This window comes from Salvelinus sp. IW2-2015, linkage group LG32 (assembly GCF_002910315.2).
Source record: "Salvelinus sp. IW2-2015 linkage group LG32, ASM291031v2, whole genome shotgun sequence".
NCBI classification, from domain to species: domain Eukaryota; kingdom Metazoa; phylum Chordata; class Actinopteri; order Salmoniformes; family Salmonidae; genus Salvelinus; species Salvelinus sp. IW2-2015.
The window spans coordinates 3,817,207-3,839,990 of NC_036871.1; the positions used below are offsets into that span (position 1 = coordinate 3,817,207).

At 42.7% G+C, this 22,784-nt stretch overlaps 1 protein-coding gene across 1 annotated transcript in view; it reads right to left on the reverse strand.

Moving 5' to 3' along the window:
- Positions 1-22,784, reverse strand: part of cdh7a (cadherin 7a) — a 171,899-nt gene that overhangs the window by 16,498 nt on the left and 132,617 nt on the right. Inside the window, exons 10-11 of the mRNA XM_023978068.1 lie at positions 8,918-9,035; positions 8,394-8,645 (exon numbers count right to left, since the gene is read on the reverse strand). Of these exons, the coding sequence (XP_023833836.1) occupies positions 8,394-8,645; positions 8,918-9,035 (370 nt within the window). The remainder of the gene's footprint in view (positions 1-8,393; positions 8,646-8,917; positions 9,036-22,784) is intronic.

Consider the following 22,784-nt stretch of genomic DNA (forward strand, 5'->3'; position numbering starts at 1 on the left):
GGAAACGGCTTAGTTGGCCCAAAATATCGTCTCGTTTGAGGCTGTGCAGCAGTGGACTAATCCTAGTCCTCGTCCAAAATGGCACCCTATACCCTACATAGTGCACTACTCTTGTACAGAGGTCTATGGGCGCTACATTGGGAATAAGGTGCCATTTGGAACGCAGTACAAGTGCCACAGATATGCAGGGAGAAGCTTTGGGTGTCTGAATAAGACGTGGGAGAGGTCTTAAGAAATACAACGATGCAAGGCATCTGCTGCCATACAATGTATCCTCCACAACAGGAGAGAACAGGAGAAATGGAGAAATGTCAGCCTGCTGCTGTGTAACACATAATGGGTAACATTTTCTTCCCTTGCGCAAAACAGCACTGAACCATGTAGAAAATGTAATATATCCATGCCTTCTATACCTTTCGACATTCATAATGACCTTCAGAGAGAGAAACTCAGGGCCCATATTGATGAAACATCTCATATTAGGAGTGCTGATCTAGGATCACCCTTGTCCATATAAACGTATTCATTATGATCTAAAAGGCAAAGCCGATCCTAGATCCGCCGACYGTATGAAGCCGTAATATCTTGCTCTATCAACAGGAAATGTGTGAGTTATTTTGTCTAACAAAGATTGTATTAGGCAAAGAGATAATTGGACTTAGCAAGAACACGACTGCAGCTTTGAAAGAGACCTTTCACTCAATCATCTGTCGAGAACAATTATTAAAGGTTGATTGTCACAGGAGACTAAGGTAACTGGAAAACCACCTGTTTCTCGCCTCTCTATCTATCTCAAAAATCACAAAGAAATCTGTTAATTGATTGCTAACTTGTGAGATACACCGTAGGTGTAAGTGCCCCATGATAAACGAAGAGACAGCGAAAGAGAGGTTTAGGAAGGTAATGAGAAGAGGCAGATCGCAAGATAAACGAGGGAGTGCTGAAAATAACAAAATAGTATGGGGAAAACCATGCCCGAACATAGACATTGTCTGATGTTTTGACAAGTTTGAAAGCATGAGCATGAAAACCATGTGAAGAATGAAATATTTCTCACCATGTTACCTGCTTATGTCATCAACAAACTACACTTACTCACTATATCTTCTAATAGCTGCAAGATACACGAGGAGCTTGGCTGGACCACGGCACCTCCCAACAGTGTGTGACTAAAAAACACGTGGGAGAATCTCAGTGGAGAAAATACCCCCTTAACTATGCAGGGCTCATCCCCAAAAATTCAAAAAGATACTTTACTGAACTGTGAATAAGTTTACAGGTTAGCTGGACTCATATCCCTGAGAATTTCATCAGTCTGGGTCAAACAGATCAAGAGATATAAAATGTGCCTGTTATAGCGTCACAATATGATTGATATGAATGTTCTTGCATATGTTGAGTCTTGACAGTGTTTGCAACGTGTACCAAGTTGTTACTATACAAATATCTGTGACTGATTTATTTGCATTTAAGTGCAGACCATGCACATGTTTATTGGTCAATAGTGGCGATGTTGTTTGACATACTAGCCTGAAAAATGGTGCGTTGAAAGACATTGGTCCATAGAGGCCAAATATTACGTTTCGTGCAGATTGGTAATTCAGTGCCAGAGGAGTAGCGTTTTAAGTGTTTTTGACAAAATTCTAAGTGGGGGAAAATCCATCATGGCCGACTTTATGGATCCTTGAGGCAAATTTGTTCCTTGTGGTTAGAGGTACCTATATATACACAATTTCAGGACTCTCAAACTTTCAAAGTTTGCATTTTGAATCACTTGTTATAGCGCCACCATGTGGCCAATTGGCATGGCATTGCATGAGAGGGTGTGGCCCATGAGCCTTTACCATCATGCCAATTGCATGTTATTGCATGTTATTTTCCTTGGAGGAAGAACCCTGTATAGTAATAAAGAACGCCAAGAAAAACAATAGGGTTTCACCAGCTTCTCTGACGAACACCTTAACATTAGCTGCAAGCAGCGATGTTCCCGGGGTTCAAGCGTCATGCTCTAACAACTGAGCTACAGAGGACCCCCATGTGGGTAGTGGACAAGTGTACCCTTCTGAAAATAGTGTATTGAGATGTATTATATTGTGCTGTACTCTACAGTGCTCTACTCTAATGTATTGAACTCTACTATACTGAACTATTGTACTGTACTGTACTCTACGTTACTGTGCCTTATTTTACTGCACTGTACAGTACTGAACTATACTCAAATTTACTGTACAGTACCTTAGTCTTTGGTTGGTCTGGGTCTAACTCTGGATCTAGTTTTTCCCCATTTAAACTGGTATTGGTCTAGTCATGGTCTTGATGCACTGGTTCTTGGACTGGGTCTAAAGAGGTCAAGTGTTGGTCTGGGTCTGGATCTCGAGTTTTCTGGTCTCTCCCTTACGCCAATCTTATACGTTTAAATATATGTGCGTAGTGGACAAGTTCACACTTCAGGAAATATTGGAGAGCATTGAGATGCATAGCCAGAAGGGGGCTCCAACCCTTCAAGAGCATCCATGTTGTTTAAGATATCAACTTAATTCATGTTACATATAAAGATCTTGGTCTATAGATGCTGTACACCACGTTTCGGGGGAAATCGGTGTAGCGGTGTCTGAAGAGATGCACGATTTACACTATTTTCAAGTGAGGTGAGGTCATTGGTCCTAGAGGCACATTTGTTCCCTGGATAGAATGGAACCTACGTACCAAATTCCGAGACGCTAGGTAAAATTAGATCAAAGTCAAATGTTATTTATATCACCACCATTTGGCCATTTACCACCTCCACCATTTATATCACCACCATGAGTTGCACCATGTGTAACCAGATGAATTTGGCCACCAACTTACACCATCCCAACAAGTTTGGTGTCTATAGGTCTTATCACTTAATTAAGAGCTATAGCTCTCTAATAACAATAAATATAGCTGCAAGCATCCATGCCGGGGTTCAAGCTTTGGCCCCATAGTGCCACCCTCAGGACAAATTGGACACATCTTAATATGAGCTACTTCTGTAGTCATTACCACACTTGCCAAATATCAGAACTCAAAATCGAACAGATTATGCAATATGCTTTTAATGCATGTTGACTATTTTAAACATTTTCTAGAACCGCTGGACCGATCAACACCAATGTTGGTATATAGCATCGATAGATGCATGTCAAATCACATGCTAACCATGTGTATGTGACAAATACAAATTTGATTTGATTTGATAGATGCATGTCTTCTAAAAAATTTTTTTTCCCAAAACTCTAGCTGGAACAATATTGCCACTATACTCCAATAAACTTGCATGAATGTTTTTCCCTGTCCAACACTACGTCGCCAAAGAAGTTAACTAGACTCACATCCTTGAGTGTGTATGCCAAATTTCATCACGCTGAGTCAAGCAGATGAAAGAGATATGTGCCCATTACAGCGCCATTGGGTGGTTGATTTAAATGTGCTTGCAAAGTATTATTGACAGTGTTACAAACATGTGTATAAAGTTGTTACAATACGAATGTCTGTCTGATTTATATGCATTTATGTGCCAGGTCACGCCCACTTGTAAGTTTATTGGTCAGTAGCGGCCATGTGGTTTGAGAGTCTAAAAATGTTGCGTTGTGAGAACTTGATCTATAGATGCCATATATCAAGTTTCATACAGATCAATAATTCGGTGCCGGAGAAGTTGCATTTTAAGTGTCTTTCACAAAAATCCAAATAGTGGAAAATCCATCATGGAGGAGAGGGACCTACAGAGCATTYGTAAAGTATTCAGACCCCTTGACTTTTTCAAAATGTTATTACCTCACAGCCTAATTCTAAAATGGATTTTTTTTTAATTTTCATCAAGCTACACATAATACTCCATAATGATGAAGCAAAAACATTTTTTTTCTCTAATTTAAAAAAAATAAAGAACCAAAATACCTTATTTACATAAGTATTCAGACACTTTGCTATGAGACTGAAAATTGAACTCCAGGTGCATCCTGTTTCATTGATCATTCTTGAGATGTTTCTACGACTTGATTGGAGTCCACCCGTGGTAAATTCAATTGATTTGACATGATTTAGAAAGGCATACACCTGTCTATATAAAGGTCCCACAGTTGACAGTGCATCTCAGACCCATGAGGTCGAAGGAATTGTCTGTAGACCTCCGAGACAGGATTGTGTCGAGGCACAGATCTGGGAAATGGTACCAAAAAAATGTCTGCAGCATTAAAGGTCCCCAAGAACACAGTGGCCTCCATCATTCTAAAATGGAAGAAGTTTGGACCCAACAAGACTCTTCCTAGAGCTGGCCGCCCGGCCAAACGGCGCAATCGGGGGGGAAAGACCTTGGTAAGGGAGGTGACCAAGAACCCGATGGTCACTCTGACAGAGCTCCAGAGTTCCTCTGTGGACATGGGGGAACTTCCCAGAAGGACAACCATCTCTGCAGCACTCCAACAATCAGTATTTTATGGTAGATTGGCCAGACGGAAGCCACTCCTCAAAAGGCACATGACTGCCTGCTTGGAGTTTGCAAAAAGGCACCTAAAGGACTCTCAGATGATAAGAAACAATATTCTCAGGTGTGACGAAACCATGTTTTTTAGCGGAAGGGACTATGAGACATGTCAGGATTGAGGGAAACATGAACAGATCAAACATCTCTGGAGAGACCTGAAAATAGCTGTGCAGCTTCCCATCCAACCTAACAGAGCTTGAGAGGATCTGCGGAGAAGAATGGGAGTAAACTCCCCAAATACAGGTGTGCCAAGCTTGTAGTGTCATACACAAGAAGACTCGATGCTATAATCGCTGCCAAAGATGCTTCAACAAAGTACTAAGTAAAGGGTCTGAAAATGTATGTTTTGGCTTTGTCATTATGGGGTATTGTGTGTAGATTGATGAGGGGAAAAAATTATTTAATCCATTTTAGAACAAGGCTGTAACGTAACAGGTCAAGGGGTCTGAATACTTTCAGAATGCAAATGGATAATAGATAAATAAATAAATCTGTAAATGGTGAATAGAAGACAACCATAATACACTGCTCAAAAAAATAAAGGGAACACTTAAACAACACAATGTAACTCCAAGTCAATCACACTTCTGTGAAATCAAACTGTCCACTTAGGAAGCAACACTGATTGACAATAAATTTCACATGCTGTTGTGCAAATGGAATAGACAAAAGGTGGAAATTATAGGCAATTAGCAAGACACCCCCAATAAAGGAATGGTTCTGCAGGTGGTGACCACAGACCACTTCTCAGTTCCTATGCTTCCTGGCTGATGTTTTGGTCACTTTTGAATGCTGGCGGTGCTTTCACTCTAGTGGTAGCATGAGACGGAGTCTACAACCCACACAAGTGGCTCAGGTAGTGCAGTTCATCCAGGATGGCACATCAATGCGAGCTGTGGCAAAAAGGTTTGCTGTGTCTGTCAGCGTAGTGTCCAGAGCATGGAGGCGCTACCAGGAGACAGGCCAGTACATCAGAGACGTGGAGGAGGCCGTAGGAGGGCAACAACCCAGCAGCAGGACCGTTACCTCCGCCTTTGTGCAAGGAGGTGCACTGCCAGAGCCCTGCAAAATGACCTCCAGCAGTCCACAAATGTGCATGTGTCTGCTCAAACGGTCAGAAACAGACTCCATGAGGGTGGTATGAGGGCCCGACGTCCACAGGTGGGGGTTGTGCTTACAGCCCAACACCGTGCAGGATGTTTGGCATTTGCCAGAGAACACCAAGATTGGCAAATTCGCCACTGGTGCCCTGTGCTCTTCACAGATGAAAGCAGGTTCACATTGAGCACATGAGCACATGTGACAGTCGTGACAGAGTCTGGAGACGCCCTGGAGAATGTTCTGCTGCCTGYAACATCCTCCAGCATGACCGGTTTGGCGGTGGGTCAGTCATGGTGTGGGGTGGCATTTCTTTGTGGGGCCGCACAGCCCTCCATGTGCTCGCCAGAGGTAGCCTGACTGCCATTAGGTACCGAGATGAGATCCTCAGACCCTTTGTGAGACCATATGCTGACACATGCACATTTGTGGCCTGCTGGAGGTCATTTTGCAGGGCTCTGGCAGTGCACCTCCTTGCACAAAGGCGGAGGTAACGGTCCTGCTGCTGGGTTGTTGCCCTCCTACGGCCTCCTCCACGTCTCCTGATGTACTGGCCTGTCTCCTGGTAGCGCCTCCATGCTCTGGACACTACGCTGACATACACAGCAAACCTTTTTGCCACAGCTCGCATTGATGTGGATTCCTGGATGAACTGCACTACCTGAGCCACTTGTGTGGGTTGTAGACTCCGTCTCATGCTACCACTAGAGTGAAAGCACCGCCAGCATTCAAAAGTGACCAAAACATCAGCCAGGAAGCATAGGAACTGAGAAGTGGTCTGTGGTCACCACCTGCAGAACCATTCCTTTATTGGGGGTGTCTTGCTAATTGCCTATAATTTCCACCTTTTGTCTATTCCATTTGCACAACAGCATGTGACATTTATTGTCAATCAGTGTTGCTTCCTAAGTGGACAGTTTGATTTCACAGAAGTGTGATTGACTTGGAGTTACATTGTGTTGTTTAAGTGTTCCCTTTATTTTTTTGAGCAGTGTATATTGACAAAGAATTTAGGAATCCGAACACTATAAACAGCAAAAAACAGAATACATGCACATGCATTCATTGAGATGAAGATTGAACAGCAGTAACTCAGCAAACAGGGGAGATCCTGAGGACATTCTGCGATGTTCCCATTAGGTCCCATAAGTGTTTCGTTGCGCTGTTATCCCTCTGACATTCTGAGAATGTTCTAATAACATTGCTTGATGTTTGTACCGAATTCCATGCGAGGATCTTAATTGCATACTCCTCGCGTCCTCTCTCCTCACCTCCTTCTCAAAACCCATTGGAGGAGAAGGTCAGAGGGGAGAGACCTCGGCTTTCTCATCCAACGGGTTTTGAGAAGGAGGCCAGGAGAGAGGAAATTGGACACGAGGAGTATGCAATTGCAATTCTCCCCATGATTGTAGGTCACAAGGGGTGATGGGCGTGACCTTTCAAAGTTTGCATATTTAATTGCTTGTTATAGCAACACCATGTGTCCAATTGGCATGGCAATGTATTCGAGGGTGTGGCCTTTGGCCCTTTACCATCATGCAAGGTTGCACCCTCCTAGGCCTTACCGTCTCATAGGAATTTTCCTTTTTCACAAAATCCCTGCTTGAACCCCTAATAATATTAATCCTAACAATTATAATAGGGTTCCAGTCCCTTCGGAGCTTGGATCCCTAATAATAATATTAATAATACATTTTATTTGTCAGACGTCTTTCAGGACACTCAAGGACAATAAAAAGTAGGCCTATATAGACTAGTTGGAGCAGACCATTTGAATTCATTACACAGTTACTTGGCACAACATGTTTAAACTAAACAACCTCTTCATCAGGCAGCCTGATATGTACATAGTTCAGTCAGGTATCTTTCATGTCCTTTTTTGAGTGACAAACTAACAATTATCTAAGCAAGAAACAATCAAACCATGAATCTGGATTTACTACCTCTGAGCACCTCAATATCTCTGGCCCCAAAAATCTACTGACTGGTTAGCTAATCAGAGAGAATGAACAGGTACAAATCGAGCTTACAGTCTCTCAAACAATCAACAAATAACTCAGACAGCAATCAAGATCAGCATTCACAATGGAGGTTCGGGGGGGAAACAAGCCAATCTGGCCACCTTAAGTGGACTATTTCCTGATTATAGTGCTACTGTCCCACAGGGGCCGGAGAGTCCAATGCCTGATAGGACTTCAATCATACATGTACCTGGCAACATTTGTCTATTTTCTTAATAAGGTTCTTAATACGGAGCTAACAACTTCAAGTTTAGAACGCTTACAATACAGCAGGATCACAATTGCATCATGTGCATCTCATATAGTTCTGGTGTTAGAGAAGTTACGTCGCACCACCGTGTTGTCAAAATGATTGCCATGGCAACAAGTCCTTCTCTCCCAAAGCCCACGTTATTATTCAACACACTACATGATATTCACCACCAATATTGTGTTCGTACGACACACCAATGTTTGAAGGACATTTTGGGATTAACTGGGTACAACTAGTGTAACGTGAAAAGGTACATGAACACTGTTCATCGACTCCTGTATTAAAATATCAAAACAGATGTTTTATTTCCCCAGATGGGCATTCCATGAATGCCTGGTGTACAGTGAAGTCGTTAATGTGAAAGCCTGGCATCTCGCGACTTTGATAAACTAACTCCTTCGACTCTCTTGTACTGTTATAAGATGTGAAATGTCAGCCTGGGTGCCACACAAATGCAGCTTGCAGGCCTGATGGGGCACTGATGTGTTTTGGTATAATGGCTGCCTCATACCTAGAAGTGTGAGGATGCAAGCCAGGATGGCGATGAGGGCCCCAGTGCTGAGGCCTGCTGAGAGCATGGAGGCTTCACTCCCACATGACTGGAGAGCTCCATCGGGGTCACAGTCGCACACTCGGATGGACAGGGTGTTGGTGCTGCTGAGGGCAGGGCTCCCGCCATCCATGATGAGGACGGGGAGGCGGTACACGTTCTGGTGGCGGCGCTGGAAACCCCCTCGCTTGGTCAGCACAGAGGCGGTGTTGTCTGTGAGGAGGAAGGCATAGCAGCAATACAATGTTAAAATTGTGTTCAGATAGTAATACTTGGTGGATTCCAACTAATCTTGATGACAGTTAGCTCTGATATAATGTTTGGATAATGGAAAATATCCATATCAGGGCTAGGAAACCACTATGGTGTTGTGGAGCTTGGTAACTAGGCATTCAGTATGAAGGGCTCTCTTATTCTTCTAGGTTGTCCTGCTGCCAACTATGCACATTTCGTTGGCCAAATATGACTATGTGTCTGGCCTTTACCTTTGTTGTCTCTCAGGGTGAAGTTGAGGTTCCCAGCAGCCTCTGCAGTCAGGGAGAAGAAGAAGCGGTGTCCACTCTGAGGTTCGTCTCTGTCCATTGCGCTGATGGTCTCAATGACCTGCAGGGGACAGAGGACCAAAGGTTACATTCAGTTCAGGTCAGTTATAGGAATTTGTCTTGTATTCTAGAGTATAGTGTCCATATTAAGACAGACTCAGTCTTAAAAAAAAAAAAATGCTTTCATCTTTATTAAACCAGGTAGGCCAGTTGAGAACAAGTTCTCATTTACAACTGTGACCTGGCCAAGATAAAGCAAAGCAGTGCGACAAAAACAACAGTTACACAAACAAACGTACAGTCAATATCAATAGAAGATTCTATGTACAGTGTGTGCAAATGTAGAAGATTAGGGAAGGCAATATATAGGCCATAGAGGTGAAAAAATTACAACTTAGCATTAACACTGGAGTGATAGATGTGCAGATGATGATGAGCAAGTAGAGATACTGTACTGGGGTGCAAAAGAGCAAGATGATAAATAACAATATGGGGATGAGGTAGTTGGGTGTGCTATTTACAGATTGGCTGTGTACAGTCCTTGGCCAAGCGTTTTGAGAATGACACGAATATAMATTTTTACAAAGTCTGTTGCCTCAGTTTGTATGATGGCAATTTGCATATACTCCAGAATGTTATGAAGAGTGATCAGATGAATTGCAATTAATTGCAAAGTCCCTCTTTGCCATGCTTACTTACTTTATTGTCCCCATGGGGAAATTTTGTTGCAGTGTCATGTACACATTTAAAGTGGCGTTTAAATACAAAACAAAATKTACAATACAACTTTCATAACAGTTACGTACCAATAAAAATAATAAGAAATAAGAAATAAAACATWWAAAAAAAAGAAAAGGCTAGCCTGCTGGCGGGAGGGCTATCACACCTGGCACAAATGATTGTCTCGTTCTGTTTTTCCTGCTGAGGGGTGCCCTATACCTGCGCCCAGAGGGGAGTAGTTCAAAGTCCAGGTACAGGGGGTGGCTTGGGTCTAAAATGATTTTGTGAGCCTTACGGAGGGCCCTGACCTTAAAGATCTCATCCAGGCCTGTCTGTTTGACTCCAAGTACCTTGCTTGCTGTGGTAATAATCTTTCTCAGCATATTTCTCTGGCTGACAGTGGCATTGCCAAACCAACAAACAATACAAAAAGTTAAAATACTCTCAATAAAAGATTTGTAAAACAGAGTCAATACAGTACAGTCTACATTAAARGATCCCGACTTTTTGAGAAAGTACAGTCTCTRTTGGCTCTTTTTGTAGATCAGGTCTGTACATTTACTCCACTGAAGCTTATTGTCCAAAAGGACACCCATATATTTATATTCCTCTACAATTTCTATACTCTGACCTCTGATAGATGTTGCAGAGGTAGGTGTTGTACGCTTCCTGAAGTCTACGCACATCTCTTTGGTCTTGTTGGTATTGAGGACCAAGTGTGATTCCTCACACCACTCTACAAAGTCATCTAGAACCGGGCCATGATGTTCCTCGTCATCATGCAACAGGCTGATCAAGGCAGTGTCATTAGCGAACTTAACGAGGTGTCTGTCAGTATGGGAACTAGTACAACTATTAGTGTACAAGATGTACAGAAGTGGGGACAAAACACATCCCTGAGGAGAGCCTGTGTTGGTATTGCGTATATCCGACACATGGGGACCTATTTTGACTCGCTGTGAGAGTTGGCTCAGGAAGTCCAACAGCCACAAAACCAGCCCCCCATCTAAGGAGAAGTCCCGAATGAGTCTGTGCCAGAATGTAAGGCTGGATTGTGTTGAAGGCAGAAGAAAAGTCAACAAACAGAACCCTGACATGGGATTTGGCACTCTCTAGATGTCTATAGACCATGTTAAGGAGTGTAAGAATGGCATCATCAACTCCTCTGCTAGGCTGATAGGCAAACTGAATGAACTGAATCCCCMAAAAACATTTCCACTGCATTTCAGCCCTGCCACAAAAGGACCAGCTGACTTCATGTCAGTGATTCTCTCATTAACACAGGTGTGAGTGTTGACGAGGACAAGGCTGGAGATCACTCTGTCATGCTGATTGAGTTGAATAACAGCCTGGAAGCTTCAAAAGGAGGGTGGTGCATGGAATCATTGTTCTTCCTCTGTCAAACATGGTTACCTGCAAGGAAACACGTGCCGTCATCATTGATTTGCACAGAAAGGGCTTCACGGGCAAGGATATTGCTGCCAGTAAGATTGCACCTAAATCAACCATTTATCGGATCATCAAGCACTTCAAGAAGAGTGGTTCAATTGTTGTGAAGAAGGCTTCAGGGTGCCCAAGAAAGTCCAGCAAGCGCCAGGACCGTCTCCTAAAGTTGACTCAGCTGCGGAATCGGGGCACTACCAGTATAGAGCTTGCTCAGGAATGGCAGCAGGCAGGTGTGAGTGCATCTGCATACACAGTGAGGCAAGACTTTTGGAGGATGGCCTGGTGTCAAAAAGGGCAGCAAAGAAGCCACTTCTCTCCAGGAAAAACATTAGGGACAGACTGATATTCTCCAAAAGGGACAGGGATTGGATTGCTGAGGACTGGGGTAAAGTCATTTTCTCTGATGAATCCCCTTTCCGATTGTTTGGGGCATCCGGAAAAAAGCTTGTTCGGAGAAGGTGAGCGCTATCATCAGTCCTGTGTCATGCCAACAGTAAAGCATCCTGAGACCATTCATGTGTGGGGTTGCTTCTCAGCCAAGGTAGTGGGCTCACTCACAATTTTGCCTAAGATCACAGCCATGAATAAAGAATGGTACCAACACATCCTCCAAGAACAACTTCTTCCAACCATCCTGGAACAGTTTGGTGACGAACAATGCCTTTTCCAGCATGATGGAGCACCTTGCCATAAGGCAAAAGTGATAACTAAGTGGCTCGGGGAACAAAATATTTTGGGTCCATGGCCAGACCTTAATCCCATTGAAAACTTGTGGTCAATCCTCAAGAGGYGGGTGGACAAACAAAAACCCACAAATTCTGACAAACKACAAGCATTGATTATGCAAGAATGGGCTGCCATCAGTCAGGATGTGGCCCAGAAGTTAATTGACAGCATGCCAGGGCGGATTGCAGAGGTCTTGAAAAAAAAAAGGGTCAACACTGCAAATATTGACTCTGCATCAACTTCATGTAATTGTCAATAAAAGCTTTTTGACACTTATGAAATGCTTGTTATTATACTTCAGTATTACATAGTAACATCTGACAAAAATATCTAAAGACACTGAAGCAGCAAACTTTGTGAAAATTWAAATKTGTCATTCTCAACTTTTGGCCACGACTGTACAGGTACAGTGATTGGTAAGCTGCTCTGACAGCTGATGCTTAAAGTTAGAGAATCTCCAGCTTCAGTGATTTTTGCTTTAGATTTTTTTATTGTTTGAAAGTCCTGCTATCAAAGTCCTGCTGAGACTGAGGCTGTCCTAATATGGACACCATGTTGGAGCAGCACCAAGTAAAAAACATATCACCAAGAGATAGATACAACACAAGCTATAAAATCTGACATGACAATATGGAATGTCATATAGGTCATACTTGAGAGGGAAGGCAGTACCACACTCTATAGGGTTGGGAGTCAGGAGACATCGTATAGTGGAAGTGAGAGATATTTTCTAAAAAACAGGCAAGGAAAATCAAACACAATTTGGTGACCGTTCCACCGCCAACACAATCCCCATTGAACTGCTTATAGTCAGCATTAGCCTCACACCAACATGATAATAGACCCTTTCAACAATACTCATAATAATAATTGTGTTACAATATATCAACCTGACAAATAAATACTCATGTAAGTAGAACCTGATATATTTTGTATAATATGACACAATACATGTTGTGTGTATTGTAGCCATGTCAGCTGCAGAACAAATAGACTACAGAGTTCAGGATGGTGATGGAATTATACTATTATAAACCATAATTACCTTGAATTCTCTCAAAAACATCATAGGTGGTCCAAATATCAGTTCCAAACCAAATGGACATGAGGAAGTGTGGGATTAAGCCAATGAACTAATACTGCACACACACAAACACACACATTGTTTACCTAGGACAGTTTACGAAGCATTAAAGCGGAAAAGCCATCCCCGGGCTGGCTTACGAAATATTGCACACCATTTAAAAGTGCTGTGTTTAAAAGATGATTATCAGTGGAGGCCCATCAGGTTGCGCTCTAAGAAGATTCACTCGGTCCGACGCTCTGCAGTGGCCTAATCCCCCTAGCTTTGGCCGGGTTAAACACCAGCCGTGCCGAGCCCTGCCCTCGAGAAGAGCCAGAGTCAGCAAACTCAATCTGCCAGAAAATCTCCTGGAAACTGGAAATCGAACAACCTGCCAACAGGGTAGCGTTCCAAATGGCACCCTATTCCATATATAGTGCACAACTTTTGACCAAAGCCCTATGGGCCCTGGTTAAAAGTAGTGCACTATAAAAGGTTGCCATTTGGGACACACACAGGGAGTGAATACAGCAACAGTATATTTTTGGGATAAATTGACATCTATCCCAAAATATGCTGCCTTGTCAGTGCGAGGCTTTAAAGTTTGAACCTACATGATTATCTGGATGGATTTAGTGTTTTAGTGAATTACAKTTGAAGTCGGAAGTTTACATACGCCTTAGTCAAATACATTTAAACTCAGTTTTCACAATTCCTGACATTTAATCCTAGTAAAAAATCCCTGTTTTAGGTCAGTTAATTTTATTTTAAGAATGTGAAATGTATTTTTACATTTTTTATTTCACCATTATTTAACCAGGTAGGCCAGTTGAGAACAAGTTCTCATTTACAACTGCGACCTGGCCAAGATAAAGCAAAGCAGTGCGACAAAAACAACAGAGTTACAAATGGGATAAACAAACGTAAAGTCAATAACACAATAGAAAAATCTGTATACAGTGTGTGCAAATGAAGTAAGGAGGTAAGACAATAAATAGACCTTAGTTGCGAAATAATTACAATTTAGCACTAACACTGGAGGGATAGATGTGCAGATGACGATGTGCATGTAGAGATAATGGGGTGCAAAAGAGCAAGAGGGTAAGTAATAATTTGGGAATGAGGTAGTTGGGTGTGCTATTTACAGATGGGCTGTGTACAGTTGCAGCGATCGGTAAGCTGCTCTGACAGCTGATGCTTAAAGTTAGGGAGTGACATATAAGACTCCAGCTTCAGTGATTTTTGCAATTCGTTCCAGTCATTGGCAGCAGAGAACTGGAAGGAAAGGCAGCCAAAAGAAGTGTTGGCTTTGGGGATGACCAGTGAAATATACTTGCTGGAGCGTGTGCTACGGGTGGGTGTTGCTATGGTGACCAGTAAGCTGAGATAAGGCGGGGCTTTACCTAGCAAAGACTTATAGTTGACCTGGAGACAGTGGGTTTGGCTACAAATATGTAGTGGTGGGTCGCAGTGGTGGGTAGTATATTGGGCTTTGGTGACAAAACGGATGGCACTGTGATAGACTACATCCAGTTTGCTGAGTAGAGCGTTGGAAGCTATTTTGTAAATGACATCGCCGAAGTCAAGGATCGGTAGGATACGTTTGGCAGCATGAGTGAAGGAGGCTTTGTTGCAAAATAGGAAGCTGATTCTAGATTTAATTTTGGATTAGAGATGCTTAATGTGAGTCTGGAAGGAGAGTTTACAGTCTAACCAGACACCTAGGTATTTGTAGTTATCCACATATTCAAAGTCAGAACAACCCAGAGAAGTGATGCTCGTCGGGCGGGAGGGTGCGGGCAGCAATCGGTTGAAGAGCATGTACTTCGTTTACCAAGCATTTAAAAGCAGTTGGAGGCCACGGAAGGAGTGTTGTATGGCGTGGAAGCTCGTTTGGAGGTTTGTTAGCACAGTGTCCAAAGAAGGGCCAGATGTATACAGAATGGTGTCACCTGCGTAGAGGTGGATCAGAGAATCAGCACCGATAACGATGGTGGGAGGAGGTCAGAGACCTGGAAGTGTGGTGCCAGGACAACAACCTCTCCCTCAACGTGATCAAGACAAGGGAGATGATCGTGGACTACAGGAAAAGGAGGGCCGAGCACACCCATATTCTCATCGACAGGGCTGTAGTGGAGCAGGTTTAGAGGTTCATGTTCTTTGGTGTCCACAAACTATCAAAGACACCAAGACAGTCATAAATTAGGGCACAACAACTCCTATTCCCCTCAGGAGAATGAAAAGATGTGGCATGGGTGCTCAGAACCTCAAAAGGTACTACAGCTGCAACATCGAGAGCAACCTGACTGGTTGCATCACCACCTGGTATGGCAACTGCTCGGGCCTCCAACCGCGAGGCACTACAGAGGGTAGTTCGTACGGCCCAGTACATCACTGGGGCCAAGCTTCCTGCCATCCAGGACCTCTATATCAGCCGGTGTCAGAGGAAGGCCGTAAAAATTGGCAAAGACTCCAGATACCCTAGTAATAGACTGTTCTCTCTGCTACTGCATGGCAAGCGGTACCAGAGCACCAAATATAGGTACAAAATACTTCTTATGGCTGCAGGGGCAGTATTGAGTAGCTTGGATGAAAGGTGCACAGAGGTGCCCAGAGTAAACGGCTAATATATGCATATTATTAGTATTGGATAGAAAACACTCTGACGTTTCTAAAACTGTTTGAATTATGTCTGTGAGTATAACAGAACTCATATGGCAGGCAAAAACCTGAGAGAAATCCAAACAGGAAGTGGAAATTCTGAGGCTGGTGGATTTTCAACCAAGATCCCATTGAAATTACAGCGAGATATGAATGGGTTTGTACTTCCTACGGCTTCCACTAGATGTCAACAGTCTGTAGAACTTTGTCTGATGACTACTATGAAGGGAGGCCGAATGAGAGAAGAATTAGTCACCACTGCCATGAGGTGACCATTCTTTGACCACGCGTGTTCACATGCGAGTTAGCTCCGTTCCATCGCTCATCTGAAGTCAATGTAATTCTCCGGTTGGAACGTTATTCAAGATTTATGTTAACAACATTCTAAAGATTGATTCAATACATCGTTTGACATGTTTCTACTGACTGTTACGGAACATTTGGACATTTCGTCACGTTTTAGTGAACACGCTTTGTGACTTGGGAATTGTTTACCAAATGAACAAACCAAAGTAGCTAATTGGACATAAGTAACGGACATTATCGAACAAATCAAGCATTTATTGTGGATCTGGGATTCCTGGGAGTGCATTCTGATGAAGATCAAAGGTAAGGGAATATTTATCATGTAATTTCTGGTTTCTGTTGACACCAACTAATTTGACTATAGTTCTGAGCGCCGTCTCAGATTATTGCATGGTTTGCTTTTTCCGTAAAGTTTTTTTGAAATCTGACACAGCGGTTGACAGATTAACAGATTCTACCCCCAAGCCATAAGTCTGCTATACAGCTAATAAAATGACTAACCGGACTATTGCATTGACCCCCCCCCCCCACACGTTTTATGCTGCTGCTATTCACTGTTTTTATATATGATCTATGCATAGTCCCTTTACCCCACCTACATTTACATGCTACCTCAATTACCTCGACTAACCAGTACCCCCGCACATTGTTATTATTATTTTATTGTTGCTCTCAGTTTATTTAGTAAATATTTTTCTTAAATCTTATATTTCTTAAAACTGCATTGATGGTTAAGGGCTTGTAAGTGAGAATAACAACATTTTGATTTGATCTTATATAGACAGGCATGTTGTAATGGTTTTGACTTGAGGTTATTATTTATAGGGGTGCCAGGTAGGTTGTGCCTACCAGAGAAAACATTGGTTTCTCCTTTTGGTTTGGGAGGGAATGAGTCCCATCTGGCACGTCAAGTCTACACCAATACACAGGACTTATGTAAAAGTCAGGATGGAAATACACTTTTCATAAACCCTTAAAACATTCAAAATAACTTCAAAAACAACTGTATTCTTTTGTGTGGGTTGTATTGCCAACATAAATGATCACACACACACATAATATAACAAATAATGAGCTCTGGTTCCTCCAAAAATGTCCTGTACCTCGGGCCTAAAAAGAGTCCAGCCCGGTAAAGAAGTTCAGGGAACTCAAGTGACCTTAGTCAAGTCAAATTTTATTTGTCACATACACATGGTTAGCAGATGTTAATGCGAGTGTAGCAAAATGCAGTAATAACCAACAAGTAATCTAACCTAACAATTCCACAACTACTACCTTATACACACACAAGTGTAAAGGGATAAAGAATATGTACATAAAGATATATATGAATGAGTGATGGTACAGAAAGGCATAGGCAAGATGCAGTAAATGGTATCGAGTACAGTATATACATATGAGATGAGTAATGTAGGGTATGTAAACATAAAAGTGCCATAGTTTAAAGTGGCTAGTGATACATGTATTACATAAAGATGGCAAGATGCAGTAGATGATATAGAGTACAGTATATACATATACATATGAGATGAGTAATGTAGGGTGTGTAAACATTATATTAAGTGGCATTTTTTAAAGTGGCTAGTGATACATTTTTTACATACATTTCCATAAATTTCCATTATTAAAGTGAGCTGGAGTTGAGTCAGTATGTTGGCAGCAGCCACTCAATGTTAGTGGTGGCTGTTTAACAGTCTGATAGCCTTGAGATAGAAGCTGTTTTTCCAGTCTCCCGGTCCCTGCTTTGATGCACCTGTACTGACCTCGCCTTCTGGATGATAGCGGGGTGAATAGGCAGTGGCTCGGGTGGTTGTTGTCCTTGATGATCTTTATGGGCTTCCTGTGACATCGGGTGGTGTAGGTGTCCTGGAGGGCAGGTAGTTTTCCCCCGGTGATGCGTTGTGCAGACCTCACTACCCTCTGGAGAGCCTTACGGTTGTGGGCGGAGCAGTTGCCGTACCAGGCGGTGATACAGCCCGACAGGATGCTCTCGATTGTGATCTGTAGATGTTTGTGAGTGCTTCTGGTGACAASCYGAATCAGCCTCCTGAGGTTGAAGAGGCACTGTTGCGCCTTCTTCACAACGCTGTCTGTGTGGGTGGACCAATTCAGTTTGTCCGTGATGTGTACGCCGACGAACTTAAAACTTACTACCCTCTCCACTACTGTCCCGTCGATGTGGATAGGGGGGGTCCACAATCATCTCCTTTGTTTTGTTGACGTTGAGTGTGAGGTTATTTTCCTGACACCACACTCCGAGGGCCCTCACCTCCTCCCTGTAGGCCGTCTCGTCGTTGTTGGTAATCAAGCCTACCACTGTAGTGTCGTCCGCAAACTTGATGATTGAGTTGGAGGCGTGCATGGCCACGCAGTCGTGGGTGAACAGGGAGTACAGGAGAGGGCTCAGAACGCACCCTTGTGGGGCCCCAGTGTTGAGGATCAGCGGGGTGGAGATGTTGTTACCTACCCTCACCACCTGGGGGCGGCCCGTCAGGAGTCCAGGACCCAGTTACACAGAGACCCAGGGTCTCGAGCTTGATGACGAGTTTGGAGGATACTATGGTGTTAAATGCTGAGCTGTAGTCGATGAACATCATTCTCACATAGGTATTCCTCTTGTCCAGATGGGTTAGGGCAGTGTGGTTGCGATTGCGTCGTCTGTGGACCTATTGGGTCGGTAAGCAAATTAGAGTGGGTCTAGGGTGTCAGGTAGGGTGGAGGTGATATGGTCCTTGACTAGTCTCTCAAAGCACTTCATGATGAAGGAAGTGAGTGCTACGGGGCCGTAGTCGTTTAGCTCAGTTACCTTAGCTTTCTTGGGAACAGGGACAATGGTGGCCCTCTTGAAGCATGTGGGAACAGCAGACTGGGATAAGGATTGATTGAATATGTCCGTAAACACACCAGCCAGCTGGTCTGCGCATGCTCTGAGGATGCGGCTGGGGATGCCGTCTGGGCCTGCAGCCTTGCGAGAGTTAACACGTTTAAATGTTTCTCACGTCGGCTGCAGTGAAGGAGAGTCCGCAGGTTTTGGTAGCGGGCTGTGTCAGTGGCACTGTATTGTCCTCAAAGCGAGCAAAGAAGTTATTTAGTCTGTCTGGGAGCAAGACATCCTGGTCTGCGACGGGGCTGGTTTTCTTTTTGTAATCCGTGATTGACTGTAGACCCAGCCACATACCTTGTGTCTGAGCTGTTGAATTGCAACTCTACTTTGTCTCTATACTGACGCTTAGCTTGTTTGATTGCCTTGCGGAGGGAATAGCTACACTGTTTGTCGGTCATGTTTCCGGTCACCTTGCCCTGTTTAAAAGCAGTGGTTCGCACTTTCAGTTTCGCGCGAATGCTGCCATCAATCCACGGTTTCTGGTTTGGGAATGTTTTAATAGTTGCTGTGGGTATGACGTCGCCCAATGCACTTTCTAATGAACTCGCTCACCGTTATCAGCGTATTCGTCAATGTTGTTGCTGGACGCAATGCGGAACATATCCCAATCCACGTGATCGAAGCAGTCTTGAAGCATGGAATCAGATTGGTTGGACCAGGAGCTTCTTGTTTTAGTTTCTGTCTGTAGGCTGGAAGCAACAAAATGGAGTCGTGGTCAGATTGTACGAAAGGAGGGCGGGGGAGGGCCTTATATGCKTCGCGGAAGATAGAATAACAATGATCCAGAGTTTTACCAGCCCTGGTTGCGAAATCAATATGCTAATAGAATTTAGGGAGTCTTGTTTTCAGATTAGCCTTGTTMAAATCCCCAGCTACAATGAATGCAGCCTCAGGATATGTGGTTTCCAGTTTACATAGAGTCAAATAAAGTTTGTTCAGGGCCATCGATGTGTCTGCTTGGGGGGGAATATATACGGCTGTGATTATAATCRAAGAGAATTCCCTTGGTAGATAATGCGGTCGACATTTGATTGTGAGGAATTCTAAGTCAGGTGAACAGAAGGACTTGAGTTCCTGTATGTTGTTATGATCACACAACGTCTCGTTAATCATAAGGCATACCGAAATGTTTGTCCGTTCATACAAGTTTAGCGTAAATTAATCATACAATCAAAATAACAATTATTTTACCACACAAATATAAAGCATATCAAATACTAATACGTCCTCACAACTAACTACAAATCATCACGGTATACATCACCCCAAAACAAATGAAATACCGTATACAAAAAGGTTGTAGTCAGTCGGTCAATCAGACAATCCAATCCGCCAACAGATCTCCAGCGGAGAAAGGCCACGAAGAACAACGGAGAGGTGTAGTCCACGGATGCAAAGAGTGGATCAGATCCTGGGTAAACTAGCTATTAGGCTACAAAACACACGTTTAAAGTCAACAAAACAAACAGAATAGAGAAGCTTCAGAACTGAGGGTTAACCACATCCTCATTCACGTCTCCATCACAACCCCACTTTTGCACAGCTGATGCTGGCTATTTAATTGGGAATTAAAGGGGAAGTGCCCTATTGGAAGGAGAAGCACTATTTAATTGGGAATTAAAGGAGAAGCACTGAGACGGTTCAGAAAGATTCAGGGCCGTCACAACGTGCCTGTAATTCAGGGCTCATCTGTAAAAGAGTCCTTGGTCTCAGTATGACTCCCTGATATAAAATCAAGGATAATTAAAAACATTTAAAATATAAAAAAGAGCTTTGCACACCTGGATTGCACAATATTTGCACATTATTCAAGCTCTGTCTAGTTGGTTGTTGATCATTGCTAGACAGCCATTTTCAAGTCTTGCCATAGATTTTTGAAGCTGATTTAAGTCAAAACTATTACTAGGCCACTCAAGAACATTCAATGTCATCTTGGTAAGCAACTCCAGTGTATATTTGGCCTTGTGTTTTAGGTTATTGTCCTGCTGAAAGGTGAATTTGTCTCCCAATGTCTGTTGGAAAGCAGACTGAACCAGGTTTTCCTCTAGGATTTTGCCCGTGCTTAGCTCTATTCCGTTTATTTGTATCCAAAATAAAACTCCCTMGTCCTTGCCGATGACAAGCATACCCATAACATGATTCAGATACCACCATGATTGAAAATATGAAGAATGGTACTCAGTGACGTGTAGTGTTGGATTTTCCACAAAAGCTTTGTATTCGGGACATAAAGTTCCTTTTTTTTGCCACATTTGCATGTTTTGGAATACTTTTATTCTGTAAAAGTTCCTTCTTTTCACTCTTAGGTTAACTTTCACTTTTAGGTTAACATAGGTTAACAACTACAATGTATTTGATCCATCGTCAGTTTTCTTCTATCACAGCTAATAAACTGTTTTAAAGTCACTTTTGGCCTCATGGTGAAATCCCTGGGATATTCAATGTCYGCTTTTGAATGTTTAACCAATATATCAATAGGTGCCCTTCTTTGCGAGGCATTGGAAAACCTCCCTGGTCTTTGTGGTTGAATCTGTGTTTCAAATTCAGTGCTCGACTGAGGGACCTTACAGATAATGTAATGTGTGGGGTACGGAGATGGGGTAGTCATTCAAAAGTCATGTTAAACACGACTTGTATTGCTAATTTTCACTCCTAAACTTATTTTGGCTTGCCATAGAAAAGGGTTTGAATACTTATTGAATCAAGACATTTCAGCTTAAATTTGTAAAAAAATATATAATAATAATAAAACATTTTGACTTTTTGTGTGTATTGTGTGTAGACCAGTGACACAATATCTCAATTTAGTCTATTTTAAATTCAGTCTGTAACACAAGAAAATTTGGAAAAAGTAAAGGGGTGTGAATACTTGCACTGTATATTTCCGGTGTATTATTATACAGTATCAGTTATCTGTGATAACAGATGTAAAACAAGGTGTAGGCTGCCTTTTTTCACCTGCCTTTTATTTTACTATTGTTATATCCTTCGCTCCATGGAAGCACCCCTATAGAACATAGTTACCTAGAAATGCTACAAATATACAAAAGCTTGGGAAGAGACGACACTTCAGACTCGTCAAGCTTGTTTGTCAGCCAGTGGCTATAAAAAGCCTATACGAGTCATTTAGGAAGGCAGCAGGCATATAGAAAATAATTCAAATAATAACTCTGACAAGTGCTGGACCGTCGTATAAAAATGCTGCTCTATATCGAATTTAGCCTCATAATTCTTCTTCATCGTCTGCCATAACAGCACAGGCCTTTGTGCAAAACCACTGGCAGTTAAAACCAGCTCTGGATGGCACATCATAAACAATAATGGAATGACAGTTGGGAAAGAATCAAAATGGCCGAATCAAGGGCACTAAACAATAGCTCAGGCACCCTGAGATTGAAAACAGAAGGCAAGCAAAAGCTACATGAATAACCCCATAACAGGTGTGGGTTGCTGATGGGATTTGGGGACTGACGCTTACACACCTGCCATCTGTTTTGCATCTGTTTTACATTGCGACGGCTGAAGCGGCAACCTTTTTGGGGTTTTGGAAATGAATACATGTGGCTTGTTCATTACTGCTTTGCTTTTGTAAGCAAAACTCCAGGGATGAGGATGGGTCGTGTAAGGATAATGCAATTAACAATGAACAACAAGGAATTGTTATTGGTAATCCCTTGGATTTACTCTTCATCAAAAGGCATTTATACATTAATGAGAACTTAATAAACATGACATGGCGGTGAGGCAAGATGTTATTGACGCTTTGAAATGCCCCAACATCATTGAACATTTCAATTATGTCTGTCTAATTTAACCCTATCAGTCCCGAGACCCCAGAAAAAAATCTGCTTTTCATTTATCTGACTTTCATTTACAGTGCATCAAAATCAAATCAACTGTTATTTGTCACATACACATGGTTAACAGATGTTCATGCGATTGTAGTGAAATGCTTGTGCTTCTAGTTCCGACAGTGCAGTAATTTTTAACAAGTAATCCTCCTA